The sequence below is a fragment of the Bubalus bubalis genome, chromosome 20 (genome assembly GCF_019923935.1).
Source record: "Bubalus bubalis isolate 160015118507 breed Murrah chromosome 20, NDDB_SH_1, whole genome shotgun sequence".
In the NCBI taxonomy this organism is placed as follows: Eukaryota; Metazoa; Chordata; class Mammalia; order Artiodactyla; family Bovidae; genus Bubalus; species Bubalus bubalis.
In genome coordinates this window covers 15,354,705-15,374,934 of record NC_059176.1, presented here as the reverse complement: position 1 = coordinate 15,374,934, position 20,230 = coordinate 15,354,705, and the positions used below count along the sequence as shown (strand labels likewise).

The 20,230-nt window shown below is 35.8% G+C and overlaps 2 protein-coding genes across 11 annotated transcripts in view; one reads left to right on the top strand and one right to left on the bottom strand.

Moving 5' to 3' along the window:
- FANCM (FA complementation group M) overlaps positions 1 to 13,553 on the top strand; it is a 98,197-nt gene extending 84,644 nt beyond the window's left edge. For 5 of the 6 annotated variants that reach the window (XM_044933175.2, XM_025270897.3, XM_044933176.2 and 2 more), the window contains one exon: positions 9,261 to 12,043. In XM_044933175.2, coding sequence (XP_044789110.2) covers positions 9,261 to 9,289 — 29 coding nt within the window. In that variant the 3' untranslated portion in view covers positions 9,290 to 12,043. Of the gene's footprint in view, positions 1 to 9,260; positions 12,044 to 13,509 lie in introns of those variants that run through there. The other variant, XR_006547096.2, reaches the window with a different exon arrangement.
- The window catches only part of MIS18BP1 (MIS18 binding protein 1), a 49,550-nt gene that overhangs the window by 21,677 nt on the left and 7,643 nt on the right, over positions 1 to 20,230 (bottom strand). For 4 of the 5 annotated variants that reach the window (XM_025270903.3, XM_025270902.3, XM_044933179.2 and 1 more), the window contains 7 exons: positions 18,954 to 19,073; positions 18,316 to 18,782; positions 17,301 to 17,374; positions 15,284 to 15,414; positions 9,993 to 10,080; positions 8,566 to 8,720; positions 4,070 to 4,934 (listed from right to left, as the gene is read on the bottom strand). In XM_025270903.3, coding sequence (XP_025126688.3) covers positions 4,070 to 4,934; positions 8,566 to 8,720; positions 9,993 to 10,080; positions 15,284 to 15,414; positions 17,301 to 17,374; positions 18,316 to 18,782; positions 18,954 to 19,073 — 1,900 coding nt within the window. The remainder of the gene's footprint in view (positions 1 to 4,069; positions 4,935 to 8,565; positions 8,721 to 9,992; positions 10,081 to 15,283; positions 15,415 to 17,300; positions 17,375 to 18,315; positions 18,783 to 18,953; positions 19,074 to 20,230) is intronic. The other variant, XM_025270905.3, reaches the window with a different exon arrangement.

Here is a 20,230-nt window from a genome sequence, read left to right as displayed (position 1 = left end):
AAAAGAGTAGTGTCAAGGAAAAGGCTACACAGGCATATCTCTTTTTACTGCTCTTTGGTTTACTGGGGTTTTATTTTTTGAACAAATTGAACGCCTACAGCAACCCTCTGTCAAGTAAGTCTACTGGCACCATTTTTCCAACAGCATTTGGTTACTACATGTCTCTGTCACATTTGGTAATTCTCACAGTATTTCAGACTTTTTCATTATCATTATATTTGTTATGGTGACCTGTGATGTAACTGTTATACTGTTTGTGAGCCAAGACCTGTATGTATCTAAGACAGCAAATTTAACTGATAAACCTGATTAAGCTTACTGAAGAAGGCGTCAAGAGCTGATGTAGGCTGAAAGCTAGGCTTCTTGCCCAAGTTAGCCAAATGTGAATGCAAAGGAAAAAGTTCTTGAAGGAAATTAAAAATGCTACTCTAGAAACACATAAATGATAAGAAAGTGAGACAGCTTTATTGATGATATGGAGAAAGTTTAGCAATCTTGATAGAAGATCAAACCAGTCACAAAGTTCTCTGAAGCCAAAGTCTAATCTAGAGCAAGGCCCTAACTCTCTTTAATTCTATGTAGGGTAAAACGTGAGGAAGCTACAGATGAGAATTTTGAAGTCAGCAGAAACTGGTATGAGGTTTAAAGAAAGAAGTCATCTCTAACACAAAAATGCAAAGTGAAGCAGTAAGTGCTAATGTAGAAATTGCAGCAAATTAGCCAGAAGATCTAGCTAAGATCATCAGTGAAGATGGTTACACTAAACAACAGATTTTCAATGTAGACAAAACAGTCTTTTATTGGAAGAAGACGTTGTCTAGGACTTTTATAGCTAAGGAGGAAAAGTCAATGACTGGCTTCATTCAACTAGGGACTTGAAGCCAGTGCTCATTTACCATTTCAAAAACCTGAGCAACCCTTAAGAATTATGTTAAATCTACTCTATCTGGGCTTTATAAGTGAAACAACCCTAGAGGACAGCACATCTGTTCTGAATTATTTTAAGCTCACTGTGGAAAGCAACTCAGAAAAAAAATTCCTTTCAAAATGTTACTGCTCATTGACAATGCACCTGGTCACCCAAGAGCTCTGAGATGGAGATGTACAACAAGATTAATGTTGTTTTCAGCCTGTTACATAATGTCCATTCTGCAGCTTATGGGTCAAGGAGTAATTCTGATTTTCAAAGTCTTATTATTTAAGAAATATACTTCCTAAGGCTAGAGCTGTTCTCGATAGTTATTCCTCCAATGGATCTGAGTGAAGTAAATTGAAGACTCCCCTGGAAAGGATTCACCATGAAGATACCATTAAGAACATGTGTGACTCATGAGAAGAGTTCAAAACATCAACATTCACAGGAGTTTGGAAAAAGTTGATTCCAACCCTTATTAATGACTTGAAGGAGTTAAAGACTTCAGTGGAAGAAGTCACTGCAGATGGGATGGAAATAGCAAGAGAACTACAATTAGAAGTGGAGCCTAAAGATGTGATTGAATTGCTACAACCTCATGAAAAAACTTGAACAGACAAGGAGCTGCATCTTACGGATGAGTCAAGACAGTGGTTTCATGAGATGAAATCTACTGAAGATGCTGTGAAGATTGCTGACATGACAATAAAGGATTTAGAATATTATATAAACTTAGCTGATTAAGCATTGCTGAAATGACAATAAAGGATTTAGAATATATAAACTTAGTTGATAAAGCAGTTGCAAGGTTTGAGAGGATTGACTCCCATTTTGAAAGAAGTTCTACTCTGGGTGAAATGCTATCAAATATCATTGCATGCTACAGAGAAACCATTCTTTAAAGGAAGAGTCAATTGATGTAGCAAACCACATTGTCTTATTTTAAGAAATTGCCACAGCTACCCTAACCTTCTGCAAACACCACTCTGGTCAGCAGCCATCAATACAAAAGCAAGACCCTCCACCAGCAAAGGAATTACAACTTGCTGAAGGCTCAAATTAGTATTTTTAAGCAACAAGTTATTTTTAAATTAAGGTGTGTGTTAGTCCCTCAGTTGTGTCCAATTCTTTATGACCCCATGGACTGTAGCTTGTCAAGCTTCTTTGTCCATGGAATTCTCCAGGAAAGAATACTGAGTGGGTTGCCATTCCCTTCTCCAGCGGACCTTCCTGACCCAGGGATCAAACCTGGGTTTCCTGCATTGCAGGCAGATTCTTTACCATCTGAGTCACCAGGGAAGCCCAATGAAGGTACATACAGTGGGGTTTTTTTGGATACAATATTATTGCATACTATATAGACTACAGTATAGTGTAAACATAACTTTTATATGCACCAGGAAGCCATAACGTTAATGTGACTTGCTTTGTTGAGATATTCGGCTTATTCTAGTAGTCTGGAACCTAACTCACAACATCTCCTAAGTATACTGGTAGCTTCATGATTTTTCAAAAGATTAAAAACCAATAATAATAAAGAGTTTAAAGCTAGCTGACTAGGAGAATTACATATTAAGAAACAGGAATGTCAGGCAACATGGACAGGCAGAAGAAAATAAGTTTGGCTTTTGACAAATTAAGTTAGCTGTGAAAGTGAAAGTCGCTCCATCGTGTCCAACTCTTGTGACCCCAGGGACTATACAGTCCATGGAATTCTCCAGGCCAGAATACTAGAGTGGGTAGCCTTTCCTTTCTCCAGGAGATCTCCCCAACCCAGGGATCGAACCCATGTCTCCCACATTGCAGGCGGATTCTTCACCAACTGAGCTATCAGGGAAGCCCTGAAGTTAGCTGTAGGTGAGCTTTATATAGAGATGTCCAGCAGGCAAAGGGAAATACAGACCTAAGTACAAGAATTCAGAACTAGAGACACAGATTTGGGAGTTCCTGTACAAAAAAGTAGAGCTTTGGAAGGAAAAGATCACTAAAGAATACACTTTGCTATAGAGCAAGCAGCCAAAATCAAGAACTTTGGAATATAAGAAAACTTCTGCCTGAAAATAAGACAGAAGGAAAATTTAGGAAATGGAGAAAGGAAGAGTACAGTGGCACAAAGATCCCTTAGGAAGAAAAAGTAGATTTGAAAATGAATTCTAAATGTTATAAAGTTGGGGGTACACAAGAGAATGGAACACTAAACGTGGTATGTTTTTATGTTTTCTTCTCTCTCTTATCAGTGACATCTTCCTATCTTTCTCCTGGATGATTTCCATCGGCATAGCACTGTACTCTGGCCTGACTCATCTAATAAAAAGCAAGCAACTAAACATACATGTTCCCTCATCTCCTCACTCTTCTATGACCGTGCCTTCTGCTGTTCCCCATCATTGCCACATATCTTTTGTTGTCCATCTAGGTTATCTTTACTGTCCATTGCTCAACTGTGACCTGGCTTCCAATACCAACTACCACACTACTGAAACTGCTTTTCAAGTCTATGTAGCCAAATCCAATTCTTACCATACCTGGTTTATCAAGCAGCACTAATTAAGAAACCCTGGACAAATCACCTAATTTTTGAGACTAATTTTTCATTTATCAATGAGGGGGAAAAGACTATGAAATAACCTACAAATTTGGGTTCAAATTTAAGGTTTTATAATAGTAAAGTTAATTATAAAATATTCCCTAAAATGTGAAGCTAAATGAGCGAGTTGCATTTGTCTGTTGAAATAGTTTACCCCTACTTCATTGAGGTATGATTGACAGATAAAATTGTATATATTTAAAATGTACGTGATCATTTGATACACATATACATTGTGATGTGATTACCACAATCAAATTAATTAAGACATCTGTCTCCTCAAATAGTTTTTGGGGGAGGGAAGGAGGGGACTGTCTTGAAATATTAAATGGGAATGAAAAGAAAAGAAGGTCACTTTCACTTTCTTCATATGTGGGCTGCAGATGGCCACCTAGTTAGATATTATCTGTGTTCTCCCTCCACCCTACATAAATTTCAATTTCTCTTCAAGTGTCTTTGGACGGCATTTTCCATTTTAATGATTAGAAGTCATAAATCAGCCTCTTGTTTTTATGTTATAAACTGTTTTGTGGCCACTCTAGATTTCAAAGTCAAATCTAACTACTTACCGATGAAGTTTCTGTAATTCTTTCTTATTCCACTCCTCATCCTGAGTAAAACCAGGCAAACATTCCAAGGAATGCCTGTTTGTCTTACTAGACCCCATTTTCTCGGTATTTGGAAGTTCATTACCAACATCAGGTTTCTGAAGGTTTTCTTTAGCAGAACATTTAGCTTTCTTTTGTTTCATATAAAGTTCATTTTCACTTTCTTCAGTTTCAGATTCAGGCATCACTGGGACTGTCCTTGTTTTTCTTGTGCTTTTGCTCTGGTGAACCACTGTTTCTTCAGTATTTATTGCTCTGGTTTTCTTAACAATCTCAGTTTTCCTTCTAAATTTCTTTTCTTTTTCACTTTCTTCATTAGACAAATCTGATGAGGACTCTTGCTTGTCAAATGACACAGTTACTTGATTTTCAATTTTCTTCAGTTTTGATAACCTTGTATTTTTCTTAAAGTCAGAGGTGACCATTTGTTCTTTTTTAGGACTGGGTATTTTTATTTTGTGGTTGACAGTGAAGAAATCACGTTCACAACAATCTTCCGTATTTTCACTATTATGGCCCACACTACACTCAAATGTACCTTCTGAAGTCTTTGTGGGCTTACTGACTAGACTTGTAGTTGCATTTGAGTCTGTTTTACTTTCTTTTGGAGGCTTTCCCAATGCAAATTCTGTTACTGCTTTAATAGAGTCAGATGACAGATTATAGTTCATGCATTTTTGCTCTATAATTTTTTTAGATTTAAGTGGTGTCACTAAAATACAAGGTTTCTTCTGACTAACAGTCATATATTTTCTTTCTTCATCTGAGAAAAACTGTTTCCTTGATGTTAGAATATCAACAGATACTTTTGATTCTTGAGTTCTCTCTTTAATTTCATAAGACAAAAAACCAAAAATCAAAATTTCAAATTAGAAACAAAATATAGAAAAAAAATTCGACAAATATACTGTTTTTTCCCCCCACAAACTCCATTTAACACACTTTACTGTCAAATTAAGCTTTCTGAAGCCCTGGTCTGTCAGATCACTGCCCCTTCAACTGTAAGCATTTATTAATTTCTATACCAATCTGTCCACGTGTCTCACAATATTCTTAGTGTACGTAGCTCCTCTCACTGGTCTTTATCAATATAGTTCTAACTGCTCACTGTACTCAATCTGAATGACATTCTGTTAATGCACTGTTTCTCAACTTTCATTAATCTCCTTCACTCTACTTGGAAAATTTCTTCCACCTACTCTCTACTTCAGTTCTGTTCTATAACCTGCTTCATTTCTGTTTTCCAACTCACCTATCCACAAACTTTGTCCTGATTCCCTCAACTGAATGAAAGCTTTCCTTCAAATTTCCAGAATACTTTCAAATAATATCATGTTTGACAAAGTGCCCTGTTATAATTATATACTTGTCTTTCAACTGAAAAAAATTCTTAATGGTAAGAGCTTTGTTTTTACTTTGGGCTTGAAAACCACTTGGGTTACTAAAACCTTACTAGGTATAAAATATATGGAACAGAAGCTATCCTAGTTAAGGAGAGTTAAAAAAACATGGAGCTCCATCTGCATGGCCCCATACTCATCACTAGAGGAGGCCACAGAGATACATTTTTGCTGAATTCCCCAAAGCTCCATGAAGAATCATAGGATAACAACCAAAACAGATCTTGGGAAAACAGATCTTGTACTGTGTCATTGGCTAAAGAAAGCAAATTAAAATGAGAGAAAGTCTCCAGTTTGAAACTTAAGAAGCCAGAAGCCAAACCCATTTAATTTTAACTTTAAATTATACAATTATAAATATGTACAAGTTTTAAATCATCATACCAACCATCACAGTTAAATACTCTAAAAACATACACATACTGTGTGCCATTTTACAAGATGAATGACAAAATGAAAGGCTTTTGGGAAATACCAAATGCTGGGGAAAAAGGAATCTCTAAATTATAGTTCATGAAGAAGTGGCACTACTCAAAAGTAATCAAGGAAGTTACTATATGATTTCTCAATGGAATCATATATTTCTTTCTAATTCCTCATATAAACATGATTCAAATGTTCAACTGGAAATGTGAAAATTTTGAACTTTCTAATTTTGAACAAAGCCCTTTTATTCTGAATATTTTTATTCATTTTATTAAATAATTTTAATAAAGATTCAGACCATTCTGGATACTTCAACCTAAGCTGTTTGAAGTTGGTAGTGTAAGTAGTATTGTTGCCTCTTTACTTCTTTAAACACTTATAAATGTTCCTCACTTCATTTCTTTTCATTTAGAAGTAGTAAGAAAAAAAAAATGCTATTAAGCTGATGGATTTAACTCAATATGAAATTTTAAACTTGCTAATGTGTAGAGAAAAGGCTCTTTAAATTCTGATAGGCAGGATTTCAATGAAATTACTCTGAAAATCCACATTTACACCAAATAAAGTTATGGTATTAATTTCATAGAAGTCTGTACTTCAAGATGCACAATGGATGGTCCTTGCTCTTGAGATTATTACAGTATGGTGAAGGAGGCTGACATTAAAGTCATTTATAATAATACTGTCAGGTATATATAATAGCAGAGATAAAGCACTTTAATAGCAATACTATAACATACAGATTACAGCACTAAATACACAAAACAAAAGTTTAGGTAAATCATTAAAATATATATACACAATTACATCATCTTAAATTATCGTTGGCTGGCACCTTTGCATAACCTTAGTTTTTTAATGTTAGATGTGTTGTTTTTTTAACATATATTTTAGTGGTTTTCCCATGGAAAGTATATTGATAATAATAAAAATAATAGCAGCATCAACTACCACCATTCAAAATAATGTATGTGACAAGAGGACATTGAATGTCTTAATAGTTTCATAAAACAATGATCTAATGACTCACAGTGGAAAAATGATACATCCAAAACAGACTGCAGTATTATCTTCCCCTACACTGAGCTTCTCAAGGAAAAGCATCTCATTTTATTCATCTCTGCTGCTGCTAAGTCACTTCAGTCGTGTCTGACTCTGTGCAACCCCAGAGACGGCAGCCCACCAGCTCCCCCATCCCTGGGATTCTCCAGGCAAGAACACTGGAGTGGGTTGCCATTTCCTTCTCCAATGCATGAAAGCGGAAAGTGAAGTCGCTCAGTCATGTCCAACTCTTAGCGGCCCCATGGACTGCAGCCTACCAGGCTCCTCTGTCCATGGGATTTTCCAGGCAAGAGTACTGGAGTGGGGTGCCATTGCCTTCTCCGTTATTCATCTCTAAGTTCCTAATAACTAACATAGATCAAGGTTCATAGAAGATGCTTTAAAAATGTTTGTTGAATGATTTTCCTACGGACACAGCTGGCATGTAAAATGGTTTACCAAATTTTAGTCTTTTACTTTGTAGTCTCAAATATTTTATCAATAATATTCACAATTTAACTCAAATTCTTGAAAAACAGTACTATAAGTGAAAGAAAGGAGTGGAGGTAGGGAGATGATAAGACCTAAGACTAAAAAAGAATAATAAAGTTAGATATACTTTTAGGGATTTTTAAATTTGGGAGTAAAAAATATACAGCAGGTGCTATAGCCCTAGGACTCCAAAATACTGAAGATGGTTTTAGCAATGACAATAAGCAATATGCCTAATTTATAAGAAATAGGATGACTTGATAAAATGAAGAAGGGCTGAGAAGGAACTGAAGCTACAGTTAAGGAGTGAATTTTGCAAGCATTCATCTATGTACTTAATTTATTCCTTTCTCTGTACTAGAAAGGATAAGCATAGTTTCAGTGGGGACAGGGGAGTAGGTTGTGGTAGGAGTGGAAGACTGGCATAGAGGTACATCTATATCCAGTATGATGTTATGTTTTTGGCAGAAGCAGTCCTGAACTCTTGAAGTTCTGTAAAGCTCTCTGTTATAAGGTCAAGGTTGAAATGGCCTAAATTTATACAATATGGTCTAGTAACTTTTACTCATTATTTTATCTAGAAAAGGCTGTAAATACTCTATTTCATTTTGGGGTTGGGTGGATGTGAGGCAAATTATAGTTCTGGTAAAGAATTGACACAGAACAATTCTGCCAGTTACCTTCATAGCAATGGTCATTCAGAAAATACATGTCATTTCCTCCATGAAAGGAAATTGGTTTTGTCTACTAACAGGAATAATATTTAGCACAAAAATATAGGTATCTGTAATATAGGTTTGAGGCAAGCTGGCAGCCTAAAACCTTGCATTTAGAAAACTGAAACAACAATCATCTTTCATTGCTATGTTTATCAGTTTCCTTGGTAATCTGATTAATTAAAAGGTATTAATTAATGAAATAGGCTGAACGCTGACTATAAGTGATCGCAGTTTCTCCTCTTAACTAGTGAAAAAAATGAAAATTTTAGGGCAGTATAAGTCAAGAATCCAGTACTACATACACTGTAAACAATTAAACAATGCGGAGCTCATTTAAAAATATACCACAATATGAACGAGAAGAAAAGAGCAAACATACCCAAAGGATCACAGTCAAGGTCATACGTGGTGGCTCTTTGGAGGACATCTGGTTTTTTTTTCTTTGCATCATTTTTCATTGACTTTTGAATGGCAGGAATACATCTTTCAGCTTTCTGTTTTTGTCTGGCCTTTCCTTTTTCCTTCGCACAAGTCCTAAAAACAAGTATAGTATTTGTTCCTCTAATATAGGTTCTCAAAAAACAAAACCAAAAAACTAAACCCATAAATAAATTCCCTCAGATAAAGCTTTCTTTCCCTAGCAGATTACCTTTAATATTTACATTATTTAAGCTTTCATGGCTTCTACCCTTTTCCTCCCACAAAGAACTTATGTATGACATCTTAAGTCAAAATATTTAAATATGACTTTTTAAGTTCTTACTATCTTCACTCTTGTATTTCCTATTTAAGCTGATATAAGAAAATAACAGGACAAATTCTTCCAGCTGCCTGTTCTTGTAAATAAAAGTCCACTGAAACACAGCCATACTCATTCATTTCTGTACTATGTCACTTTTCCACTACAAAGGCAAAGTCAAGTAGCTGTGACAGAAGCAGCATACTCTTGAAAATACTATCGCCCCTTTACAGGAGAAACTGCCAGCCTATGTCATTACACTGTGATGAGATTAACTTACACAACCTAGAGTTTTTAAGGTCAAGAACTAATCAAATTCTTCTTTGTTTTCCCAGTGCTGATACAGAGTAGGCTAAGCAGATGACACTTTGTAACTACAGAGAAAATGAATGAATGAAAAAGGACCAAGAACCTCAGACTCCTGTTTACAGCTACATGCCTCTTAAAGGGTAGGTGATTACAGATGACTCCTTAAATATGTCAAAGGTTTAATTTTCCTTTTAGATTTATTCCACATGACAGAAGTTCCAGTAAAGTGTAAAGCCTTCCGAAAGTCTAAGATCAAAGATAGCTCAAAATGGACATTTCCAAAAGCAGAAATTAAAAGCACTTTCCATTGGTTATATGAGTATATACATTTGTAAATGCCCATCAAATTTTATACCTAAAATGGGTGGTTTATCAGATGTAAATTATACATCAGTAAGATTGTTTTTTAAAAAGTTAAAAAGTAGACGGACTTCCCTAGTGGCACAGTGGATAAGAATCCGCCTGCCAATGCAAGAGACATGGATTCCACCCCTGGTCCGGAAAGATTCCGCATGCCTGGGAGCAACTGAGCCTGCCTGTCACAGCTCCTGGGCCTGCGTGAGCAACTACTGAAGCCCATGCACCTGGAGCCCGCGCTCCATAACGAGAGAAGCCACCCCAGTGAGAAGCCCGGGCATCACAGCTGAAGAGTAGCCCTTCACGCTCTGTAATTAGAGAAAGCCCATGCATAGCAACGAAGACCCAGCGCAACCACAAAAAGAAATAACCTTTGTTTTAAAAGTTAAAAAGTACTTTACCTTAACTCTTCTAAAAAATTATCAATATACTCTTTCCATTTTTCTGGAAATCCAAACATAAATTTCCTTATGAGATATTTTGGGTAACCTATTTAATGATAAACAAACAGAAGTTATCTGAAAGCCTAGATTTTAAAGTCATGTCATTCATTCATTAAATAATTTAAAAATATATACTTAATTGCTTACTATGTGCCAGGCACAGTCATAGCTACTGAGGATTCAGCAGTTAACAACAACAGCAAATCTGCCTTCATGAAAATTGCCTTCTAAACAGAAAGCAAACCAGTAATATATCTCATTTGTTAGAGTGGTCATTTATGCTATGGAGAAAAAGTATGCAGTTAAGAGGAATAGCAGTATCAGTGTGTTCATTTTAGGGGAGGAGAAAGCGGGCAAGCAGCATTTCAAAAAAGGACAGACAAGTTCTCACTGAAATAGCATCATCTGAGTAAAGCCCTGAAGTACATGAAGTGAGCAATGTGGCAATATGAGGTTAAAGCAATGGAAGCAGAGGGAACACAGTCAAAGGCTATGAAGCAAGAGTATGCCTGGCTGGTTTGTAGAGCCACAGAGAGGTTGGTGTAGCTGAAGTGAAACAAGGAGAGGCAAGAACCAGGAGGCCACTTAGTACTCAGATGGGTAACAGAGGCAGCTGGGAGAGATTGTAAAGTCTTGGGGTCATTTTATGGACCGGATCTTTTACTTTGGGTGAGATAGGAAGTTATAGAAAAATTCTGAGTGGAGGAGCCAAAGAATATGACTTACTTTTTAACAGGCCTGAATTAGTTGCTATTTTGAGAACACTCTGTGGAAGTACATGGAGAAGATCAGGTTTTTGACATATTAACTCTGAGACACCTGTAGACATCCTAGTGGAGATGTCAAATGAGCAGACAGAAAATAAGTTGAGTGGCTAGGGGAGTCTTCTTCATTTGACACTTGTCAAAATATGAATGAAATTTAACCCTAAAAGAAATCAGCACAGCATTGAGTATAGAAAGAGCCCTAGTCTATTCCATTATTTAGAGGAAAAGAAGAAGGAGAAAAGTAAGCTTAAAGAAACTATGAAGGAACAGGGAGTGAGGCAGCATGAAAATATGGTATTCCAGAAGCCAAGTAAACAAAGTATTTCAAGAAGGTAGGTGTGATTACCGTATCGCATGTACACTGGATTTAGCAATGTGGGGGCCACTGGTGACTTTGATAAGGGCTGTTTCAGTGAAGAAGTGGGGATGAAGGAGAGACTAAAGAGAATTCAAGAAAAAAGATGGAAAAGAATTCAAGAGGAAATAGATCTAAGTATAACGAATTGTCTGAGCTGTTTTGCTGTCAATGAGAGCAACAGTAGCTGAAAGAAGTGTGGTTAAGAGGGTTTGCCCTCACCCTATCTTTTTAAGGAATAACTGATGCATAGCACAGTGTAAGTTTAAGGTGTACAGCATGATGGCTTATTAATATATATCTTGCCAAATGATTATAATAGTTAATATGTACCATCTCATATAGATACAATAAAAAGAAAAAAGGCAATTTAAAAATTTATAAATAAGAGATAAAGATTTAACATCTGCACCTCTCCTTCCAAATCCTCTCCTCACATTTTTACAATACTTTTAACTATATCAAAAATTGTTTGTATCATTATAACAATGTGACTATTGTTCACTGCTGAACCTATTAGAATAATGATTACATACCCTTTCCCCATGCTGTACCCTTCATCCCTGTGACTCATTTATAACTAGAATTCTGTGTTTTAATCTCCCTCACCTAGTTCACTCATTCCCTGATCCCTCTCCCTTCTGGCAAGCATCTGTTCTCTTTATGGCAAGCATGAGTCTGTGTTTTGACTTGTTCATTTGCTTTGGTTTTTAGATTCCACATACACATGGAATCATACAGTGTTTCTCTTTCTCTGATTTCACTTAGTTTAATACCTGTAGGTCCCTCCATGTTGTCACAATAGTAAGATTTCGTTCTTTATTTAAGGCTGAATAATATTCTCTTGTATATGCATACACCTCATCTTCTTTATGCACTCATCCATCAGTGGACACTTAAGCTGCTTTGGTATCTTGGCTATTATAAATAATGCTGCAGTGGACACAGGCGTGCATTTTTCAATTAGTGTTTTTGTTTTCTTCAGAAAAATACCCCAAAGTGGACTGCTGGATCATATGCTAGTTCTACTTCTAATTTTTTTGAGGAACCTCCACACTGTTTTCCATAGTGGTCATACCAATTTACTTTCTCACCAACACAGCATAAGGGTTCCCTTTTCTCCATAACCTCACCAATGCATGTTATTTCTTGTCTTTTGGATAACAGCTATTCTGACAGGCATGAGGTGGTATCTCATTGTGCTTCTGATTTGCATTTCCCTGATGATTAGTGATGCTGAGCGTCTTTGTTTGCCATCTGTATATCTTCTTTTGGAAAATACCTATTCAGCTCTTCTGCCCAATTTTTTAAAAACTTATTTTACTGCACCAGGTCTTAGTTGTGGCATGTGGGATCTTTCACTGCAGCGTATGAACTCTTAGTTGCAGCATGTGGGATCTAGTTCCTTGACCAGGGATTGAACCCAGGCCCCCTGCATTGGAAGCATGGAGTCTTAGCCACTGGACCACCAGGGGAGTCCCCTGCTCATTTCTTAATAGGACTGTTTTTTTATTTTTTATGTTGAATTGTATGAGTTCTTTGTGTATTTTGGATATTAATCCCTTATCGGCAATGAAGCTTGCAAATACGTCCTCCTACTCAGTAGGTTGCTTTATCATTTTGTTGACAGTTTCTTTTCCTGTACAAAAGATTTTTAGTTTGATGTTCTCCCATTTGTTTAGTTTTTGTTATTGTTGCCTTTGCCTGAGGAGACAGATCTAGAAAAATATAGCTAAGGCGTATGTCAAAGGGCTCACTATGTTTCCTTCTAGGAGTTTTATGGTTTCAGATCTTACATTTAAGTCTAGTCCATTTTGAGTTTATTTTTGGACACAGTGTGAGGAAGTAGTCTAGTTTGATTCTAGAAAAAGAATCTAGTTTGATTCTTTTGCATGCAGCTATCCAGTTTTCCCAGCATCATTTATTGAAGAGGCCATCATCATTTCCCCACTGTATTCTTACCTCCTCTGTTGTAAATTAATTGACCAAACACACGTAGGTTCATTTCTGGGGTCTCTATTCTGTTTAGTTGATCTATGTGGCTGTTCTGGTGCCAGTATCACAGTGTTTTGATTACTGTAGCTTAGTAGCATAGCTTGAATTCAGGGAGTGGGATGCCTTTAGCTTTGTTATTTATGTATTTAGGTGTTCCTAGGTTGGGCACCTATATATTTACAATTGTTATATCTTTTTTTTTTTTGATCCCTTTATCATTATGTAATATTCTTCGTGTTCTATTACAATCTTTGTTTAAAAGTCTGTTTTGTCTGATATAAGCATTGCTAACTTGGCTTCACTTCATGGGAAATAGATGGGGAAACAGTGGAAACAGTGTCAGACTTTATTTTTTCAGGCTCCAAAATCACTGCAGATGGTGACTGCAGCCATGAAATTAAAAGACGCTTACTCCTTGGAAGGAAAGTTATGACCAACCTAGATAGCATATTCAAAAGCAGAGACATTACTTTGCCAACAAAGGTCCGTCTAGTCAAGGCTATGGTTTTTCCAGTAGTCATGTATGGATGTGAAAGTTGGACTGTGAAGAAAGCTGAGCGCCGAAGAAATGATGCTTCTGAACTGTGGTGTTGGAGAAGACTCTTGAGAGTCCCTTGGACTACAAGGAGATCCAACCAGTCCATTCTAAAGGAGATCAGTCCTGGGTGTTCTTTGGAAGGAATGATGCTAAAGCTCAAACTCCAGTATTTTGGCCACCTAATGCGAAGAGCTGACTCATTAGAAAAGACCCTGATGCTGGGAGGGATTGGGGGCAGGAGGAGAAGGAGACGACAGAGGATGAGATGGCTGGATGGCATCACCGACTTGATGGACGTGAGTCTGAGTGAACTCCGGGAGTTGGTGATGGACAGGGAGGCCTGGCGTGCTGCGATTCATGCGGTTGCAAAGAGTCAGACACGACTGAGCGACTGAACTGAACTTGGCTTCATTTCCATTTACATAGAATACCTTTTTCCATCCCTTCACTTTCTGTCTTGTATTTTTAGATTTGAAAGGAGTCTCTTTGTTTTTGTATCCATTCAGCCACTCTGTCTTTTGATTGGGAGCATTTGCTCCATTTACACTTAATGTTACATTTAAAGTAGTTATAGCTGTTTTATTCATTGTTTTCTGGTTGTGTTTGTAGTTTTTTGTTCCTTCTTTTGATGACTATCTTTTGTGTTACATTTGGATTCCTTTCTTTCTTTTTTGTGTATGTGTGTGTGTTTATCTAGTATAGATTTTTGGTTTGTGATTACCATGAGGTTAATATGTAACATATATATATGATTATTTTAAGTTGATGACCTCTTAAATACAAATACATTCTAACAACCTTGATTTTTTTACACAAAAGAGAGTGTTTTTTTGTTTTGTTTTGGTTTTCTTTTTGATAGAAGGGAGAATTACTAGAGTGATATTTTTGAGTAATAGACGATAGGAACTAAAGTATAAACAGGTTGACACAGACAGGAACATGGGAGACTTGCCCAATAAAAGCAGGTAGATACAAGCAGATGAGAGATGTGGCAGAAAAGTTCTCTTTTGATTGTTCCTGTTGCTTTAAGTCTTCTCCTTGTTCTCCCACCCACCAAGCTGAGAGGGAGGTAGGAGAGATGTAGAAATACAAAATAGTCATTGAGGATGATGGGAGAATGAATGGATTAGGGACCCACAGTAGGATACCAAGTGGCACTGAGAGACCACAATTTGTTGCTGGTAGTCACAGATTTAAAGTAGACTACTAGGTGTCTTTTTCTTTAGTCACATTAGCTGTGTACTAGGCATAGACAGAAAATAAGATTGTATCAGGACTAGGGTTATGCTGGGCAGGTTCAACACAAGAGGAATTAGGGAGCTAAATTATATTCTTATAGCCAGTTCCTCACATATAAGGAACATTTCATTTGAATAGTTTTTAAATAACTGGACTTAAACTGTCCAGTAACAGTAAATCATAATAAAGGATCAACATATAGAATAGTTTTACATAATTTTGGCAGTATTTTTTAATTTTTAGTGTTGACATGTAATTTTAAAGCACCTAACTAAAAGCAAAAATATGGTTTGAAACATGGTTAATTATTTCACTTAGTAAAGTAATTCTTCCGATTAGTAATGACAGTCATTACCTGCTTCTTTCATGGAAATTTGGTCTATCATTCCTTTTAGTACATAAATGTTGCCTGATAAAGTTCTAAGTTTGTTGTGCTTAATCCGTTCTATAATTACATTACTGTGCCAATATATGTTGGTAATGTCTCTAGGAGGAAAAAAAGCTTAGTTAAAGCCAAAGTATTCACATTTTACCAAGAGTCACAATGTACACAATATAAGTATATAAATCTGTAACAGGAATAAATTTGTACTCCAGCTACAATGCTATTAATCTAATTACAAAACATTTGAGGGCCAAACACTGCAACAGAACTCAACCTCTTGGCTAATGTGAACCTAAGTACCAAGAAACTGTACTGTGGCCAAACCATGTGGCTAGTACAAAACGTTTCATTAGCAAGAAAGCAAGGCATTCTCTAAATATCTTGTGGTAATAAAGCTCACAACTGTGTCTCAACTGATGCCAAACTGCCAAAGGATGACTTCCCTGTCACTCTCCTCAGGGTCTATGCTGGGTTAGTTTTCATGCAGTTACATTGTTTGAATTATTCTACTCTTGTGTTTTTTTCTCCCCCTCACCATATAGCCAAATGTCTTTACCTTCCTCTTTAGAAAGTACCAAAAGAGGTTCCAATTGTGAAAAAACAAAGCAGCATCAAGCTACTGACCCATAAATCTACTCTTTATATTTCTTTACATGAAGCCAAGAATAAATATAGAGAAAACAAAATTTTAAAATATATTAGATAAATGAACATTCTGAGTCATTAGATTAGTAATAAACATTCTAAATATAAGCATAATAAATGAGAAAGTTAAGGTCATTTAGTTTGGTCAAATGGAATTAAATTCATATGTTATACTTTAACACAATATTCTCATCCTCTGTTCTTTTTTGGGCTTCCCTTGTGGCTCAGCTGGTAAAGAATGCGCCTGCAATGCGGGATACCTGGGTTCGATCGGTCTCTGGGTTGGGGAGATCCCCTGGAGAAGGGAAAGGCTACCCACACCAGTATTCTGGCCTAGAGAATTCCATGGGCTGTATAGTCCATAGGGTCACAAAGAGTCGGACACAACTGAGTGACTTTCACTATTTAACAAATATTTAAACAGTACTCAAGCACTGTTCTCAAAGTCTTATAAATGTTAACTGATTTAACCCTCAAAATAATTCAAAAAGTAGATCATGCTATTATCATCATTACACAAATGAAGAAAATAAGACTGAAAGAGGGTAAGTAATTTGCCTACGTCATACAGTCAGTAAGCAGTAGTAATGGGACTGCAACAAAGGCAATCAGTGCTGCCTCTGGATATTAAGGAAATGAATGGGTACAAGGCAAGCAAGAAATAAGGTGAGCAAGACAGATTTTATATACTCATAAACTTTGAGGTAAGTATCTATAACAGTGATACAGTGTACTGTTTTATTACAACCTTTTATTACATTTTTTTTAACCACCAAGAAAATTGGTTTTGAAGAGCAGGAAATGGAACTAGTGGAGTAGCAGAACTAGGCAAGTCCACTTACCAAAGGATGCTTTCATTTTAGGGAAAACCATAAAGTGCCAGTGATTACTTAACATGTAGCTGTGTGGCACACTGTTAAATAATTTTGATTTCTTTTCTGAATCAGTAAATACATATCTGGTTTTGGTTTTCCCAATTTAGATGTGAGACTCTGGACTGAAATGCATGTAGTAAATGTTAACTACAAGCAATCATTATCATCAAGCAGATAATCCCAGCCCACTTAATAGAACCTCTGAAAAAAATAAAGCACTATTCATACAAATTTGAGCTGTCCCTATTTTAAAAATATGAGTTAACAAATTTCTTAGAAAAGCAAGAAAGCTAGTTACAATCAAAATGGCCATACTCATTTTACTTTTCTGCCATCAGTTTATAACCTCGTTAGAAAGTCTTTGTTTTACAGCAAGATGCGATTTGTCATGCATCTCCTTGTAAGTTCTTACACACAAATATCTCATTATAAATTTTACTAAAAGAATGCTGAAAAGTTATACTTACGTCAGTTTTCCTTCTACACATATAGCAGTGTTATTATCGATGACTTTAATCATCCATTCCTGTAGCTGGACTACCTGATAAAGCATAAAATGAAATATATATTACTTCTTATATTACTTGTAGCATATGCATTACAAAATCAGTTTACATTAAAAGAAAACACTTATACAAGTAATCCAAATGAGTCCTTAGTGTTCATCTACATAAGAATCACATTCTATTTTATATAGCAATAAGGTAAAAACTCTTATGCATAATTAAACAAAAGATGGAGACAGAGACTGAAGTTGTACTCCAGTTTGTTCTATTAATACAATCCAGAATCAATTATACTTTAAATATTCTTATGTCAAATATCTTAACCACTAAGGGAAAAAGCCACTTAAAATCTTGAGGTATCCATTAAAATACCAAAGCCACAAAAGTCTCAATAACTTAGAGAAAACAAGTTAAGTAGTATGCATTTCACCATCACTCTTCTCCCTATATAATTAGAGCATTTATTTTTTGAAAAGTTGATTTGGAGTTGTATTCAATTTCCTATAAAGGTGATTGCTAGTAACCTATATTTAGTATTCTATTCCAAAGCAAACATCTGAACAGCTCCTCTATCCATGGGATTCTCCAGGCAAGAATACTGGAGTGGGTTGCCATTTCCTACTCCAGTGTTACAACAGTAAAACTTCTAAAATCTTTAGATGCTCTAATTCCTTTCTCTTTTAATTGCTGTTACTAGAACACCAAGAATCAGGAAAAAAAAAATTTAAGAACAAGAATACCTCAGTATTCATCCCCAAAGGGAGCTGAAGACTATGCAACTAGTGTTAGAGCAAAATAAGACTTCACGCCTGGGTCTTCTTACTTTATCCACTGCTCATTTCACTAGGCCACACTGCCTCTACACTAAATATTAACAAAGACCCAAAATGAACCTGTTAATGAGAGAGCAAAAGAGCTTATGCACTTTAAGAATGAGGGTGAGAACAGTATTTATCTGCCTTAAAAGTTTTCCTACCTTAATTTTAACTCCATTTGTAATAGTTTGGCTTATACTTGGAGAAAGGGTCCAGGCATTTCTTTTTGATCTCTGAGGTATTGTTATATGAAACTGTGGAGTTGCAAGCACGATTTTACAAGTATCATTCATGGAACCTGGAAAATCAGTCTCTCTGTGCATTGTTATCTCATTTCCTTCCTTAATTTCCTGCTTTGAACTGCCTTCTCTTGTAATCTTACTATCACCAGAAACCAGTAATTGACCACCATTCTCAACATCAGGACCACAAAGAGTCGCAACAGTGGTATTTGGAGACTTTTCACAGGTAGAATCAGTGTCTTCTAAAACAAATGTGTCCTTTTTGGATTTATTGATTGCAACTGTGTTCTCCTTTGAGTGAAGAATTTGTCTAGCCAGCTGAGCTCTAGTTACTGCCCTGTTTGCAGTTGCAACATTTTTATGTTCTTGGTTCAGAATTGGAAGCTCTGCAAAAAAATACAAAACCGAACAAAATTTACAGATGGATAATATGAAATGAAAAGAGAACAACAGAAAAATTTTAAACTTTTAATTGCCTACACAGGGAAAATAAGTATCTAGAACATTTAACCATACATTCAAATAACAAACTAAAAACAAAACAAAAAGCACTTTACCATAAGTTAAATTGTGCAAAGGCACCTTCTTTTCCTGCTGATATGTAATCTTTTGCTTGACTGGCACAAAAATATTATTTGATGATTCCAGAGGAACTTCTTGGACTGAGGTTGAGTTTTCTTTTTTTAAAGAAAGAAGTTGTATTAGTCAATAAGAGAAAAAAATGCCTTTAAAAATCTTGGAATAAAGACTTAAATTCAGTAATGATCAGACCAACAGAGTATACTTTAACATATGACAGTTATATTAAGTTTTTGCCCTTTATTATTCTCATATCTTCAATGCATTCTCTATACCTGTATTATGCTGAGAAAGAATTTTTTAAAAACCTGCCAGCTCTAGACACAAGTATACTACTGGACTTAGAAGCCTAGAGATCTATAATAAAATTCTGGTGCTGCCACAAATCAGATATGTATATGTCAAGGTCATATATCAAGTGCCATCCTCTCTTGAAAATTCGGTTTGCTTCTGGTTACTGGAAATATCTAAAATGGGGATGAACAGTTGTAACAGATTTAAAAATCAAAATGTTGAGATTCAATAGCAGACTAAGTCATAATTTATACTTCTTTGACATCCCTTTAGCAGGTCTTCAAAGACACAAATTTGGTAGGCTTAATCGCTAGACAAACAGGAACTAATAGCATTGCTTATATTTTATTCTGCTTTACATCCTAGATAGTTAAAGTTTCGTATCTTGAATATAGAAATGAGTTTCTTTCACATAAAAAGGGGAAGGTAATAGACTTAAAATTTGTACCAGAGAAGGAAAAACTGAATTATATGTTTAATTTCAAATATTATACTTGAAAAAACTGGTAGTGATTATACTTTAATATATATGTTGCTTTGGCCTTAGAAACCTCAATATAAAGATTTTATTATAATGACATGTCATAAAAGATAAGTTTCTATTTCTTTAAATCATTCTACTAGAAATGGCAGGGCAATGCAGTACAGATGAGTAGATAATTCAGTCATACACAACATGGTACAGAACACAGGCCATTTATTTCAGTTCAGGGATCCATGCAGGGACTCTCCAAAAGATCTCTGAAATTATACACAAAATCTGTGTTTGTATATATGTGTATTTTCTAGGAAGTCAGCAGATTCTCAAAGCAGTCAGTTATTTCTTCCTCTCTCTAATCCCAGTTTACATATAAAACATGCTATAATGTACATTATTTCTCTTGCTTCTCCCTTTTCTCTTTAGACTGTATGAGATTATTTGTATATTCACCTACCTCCATCCTAAACTCCCTTAGAAAAC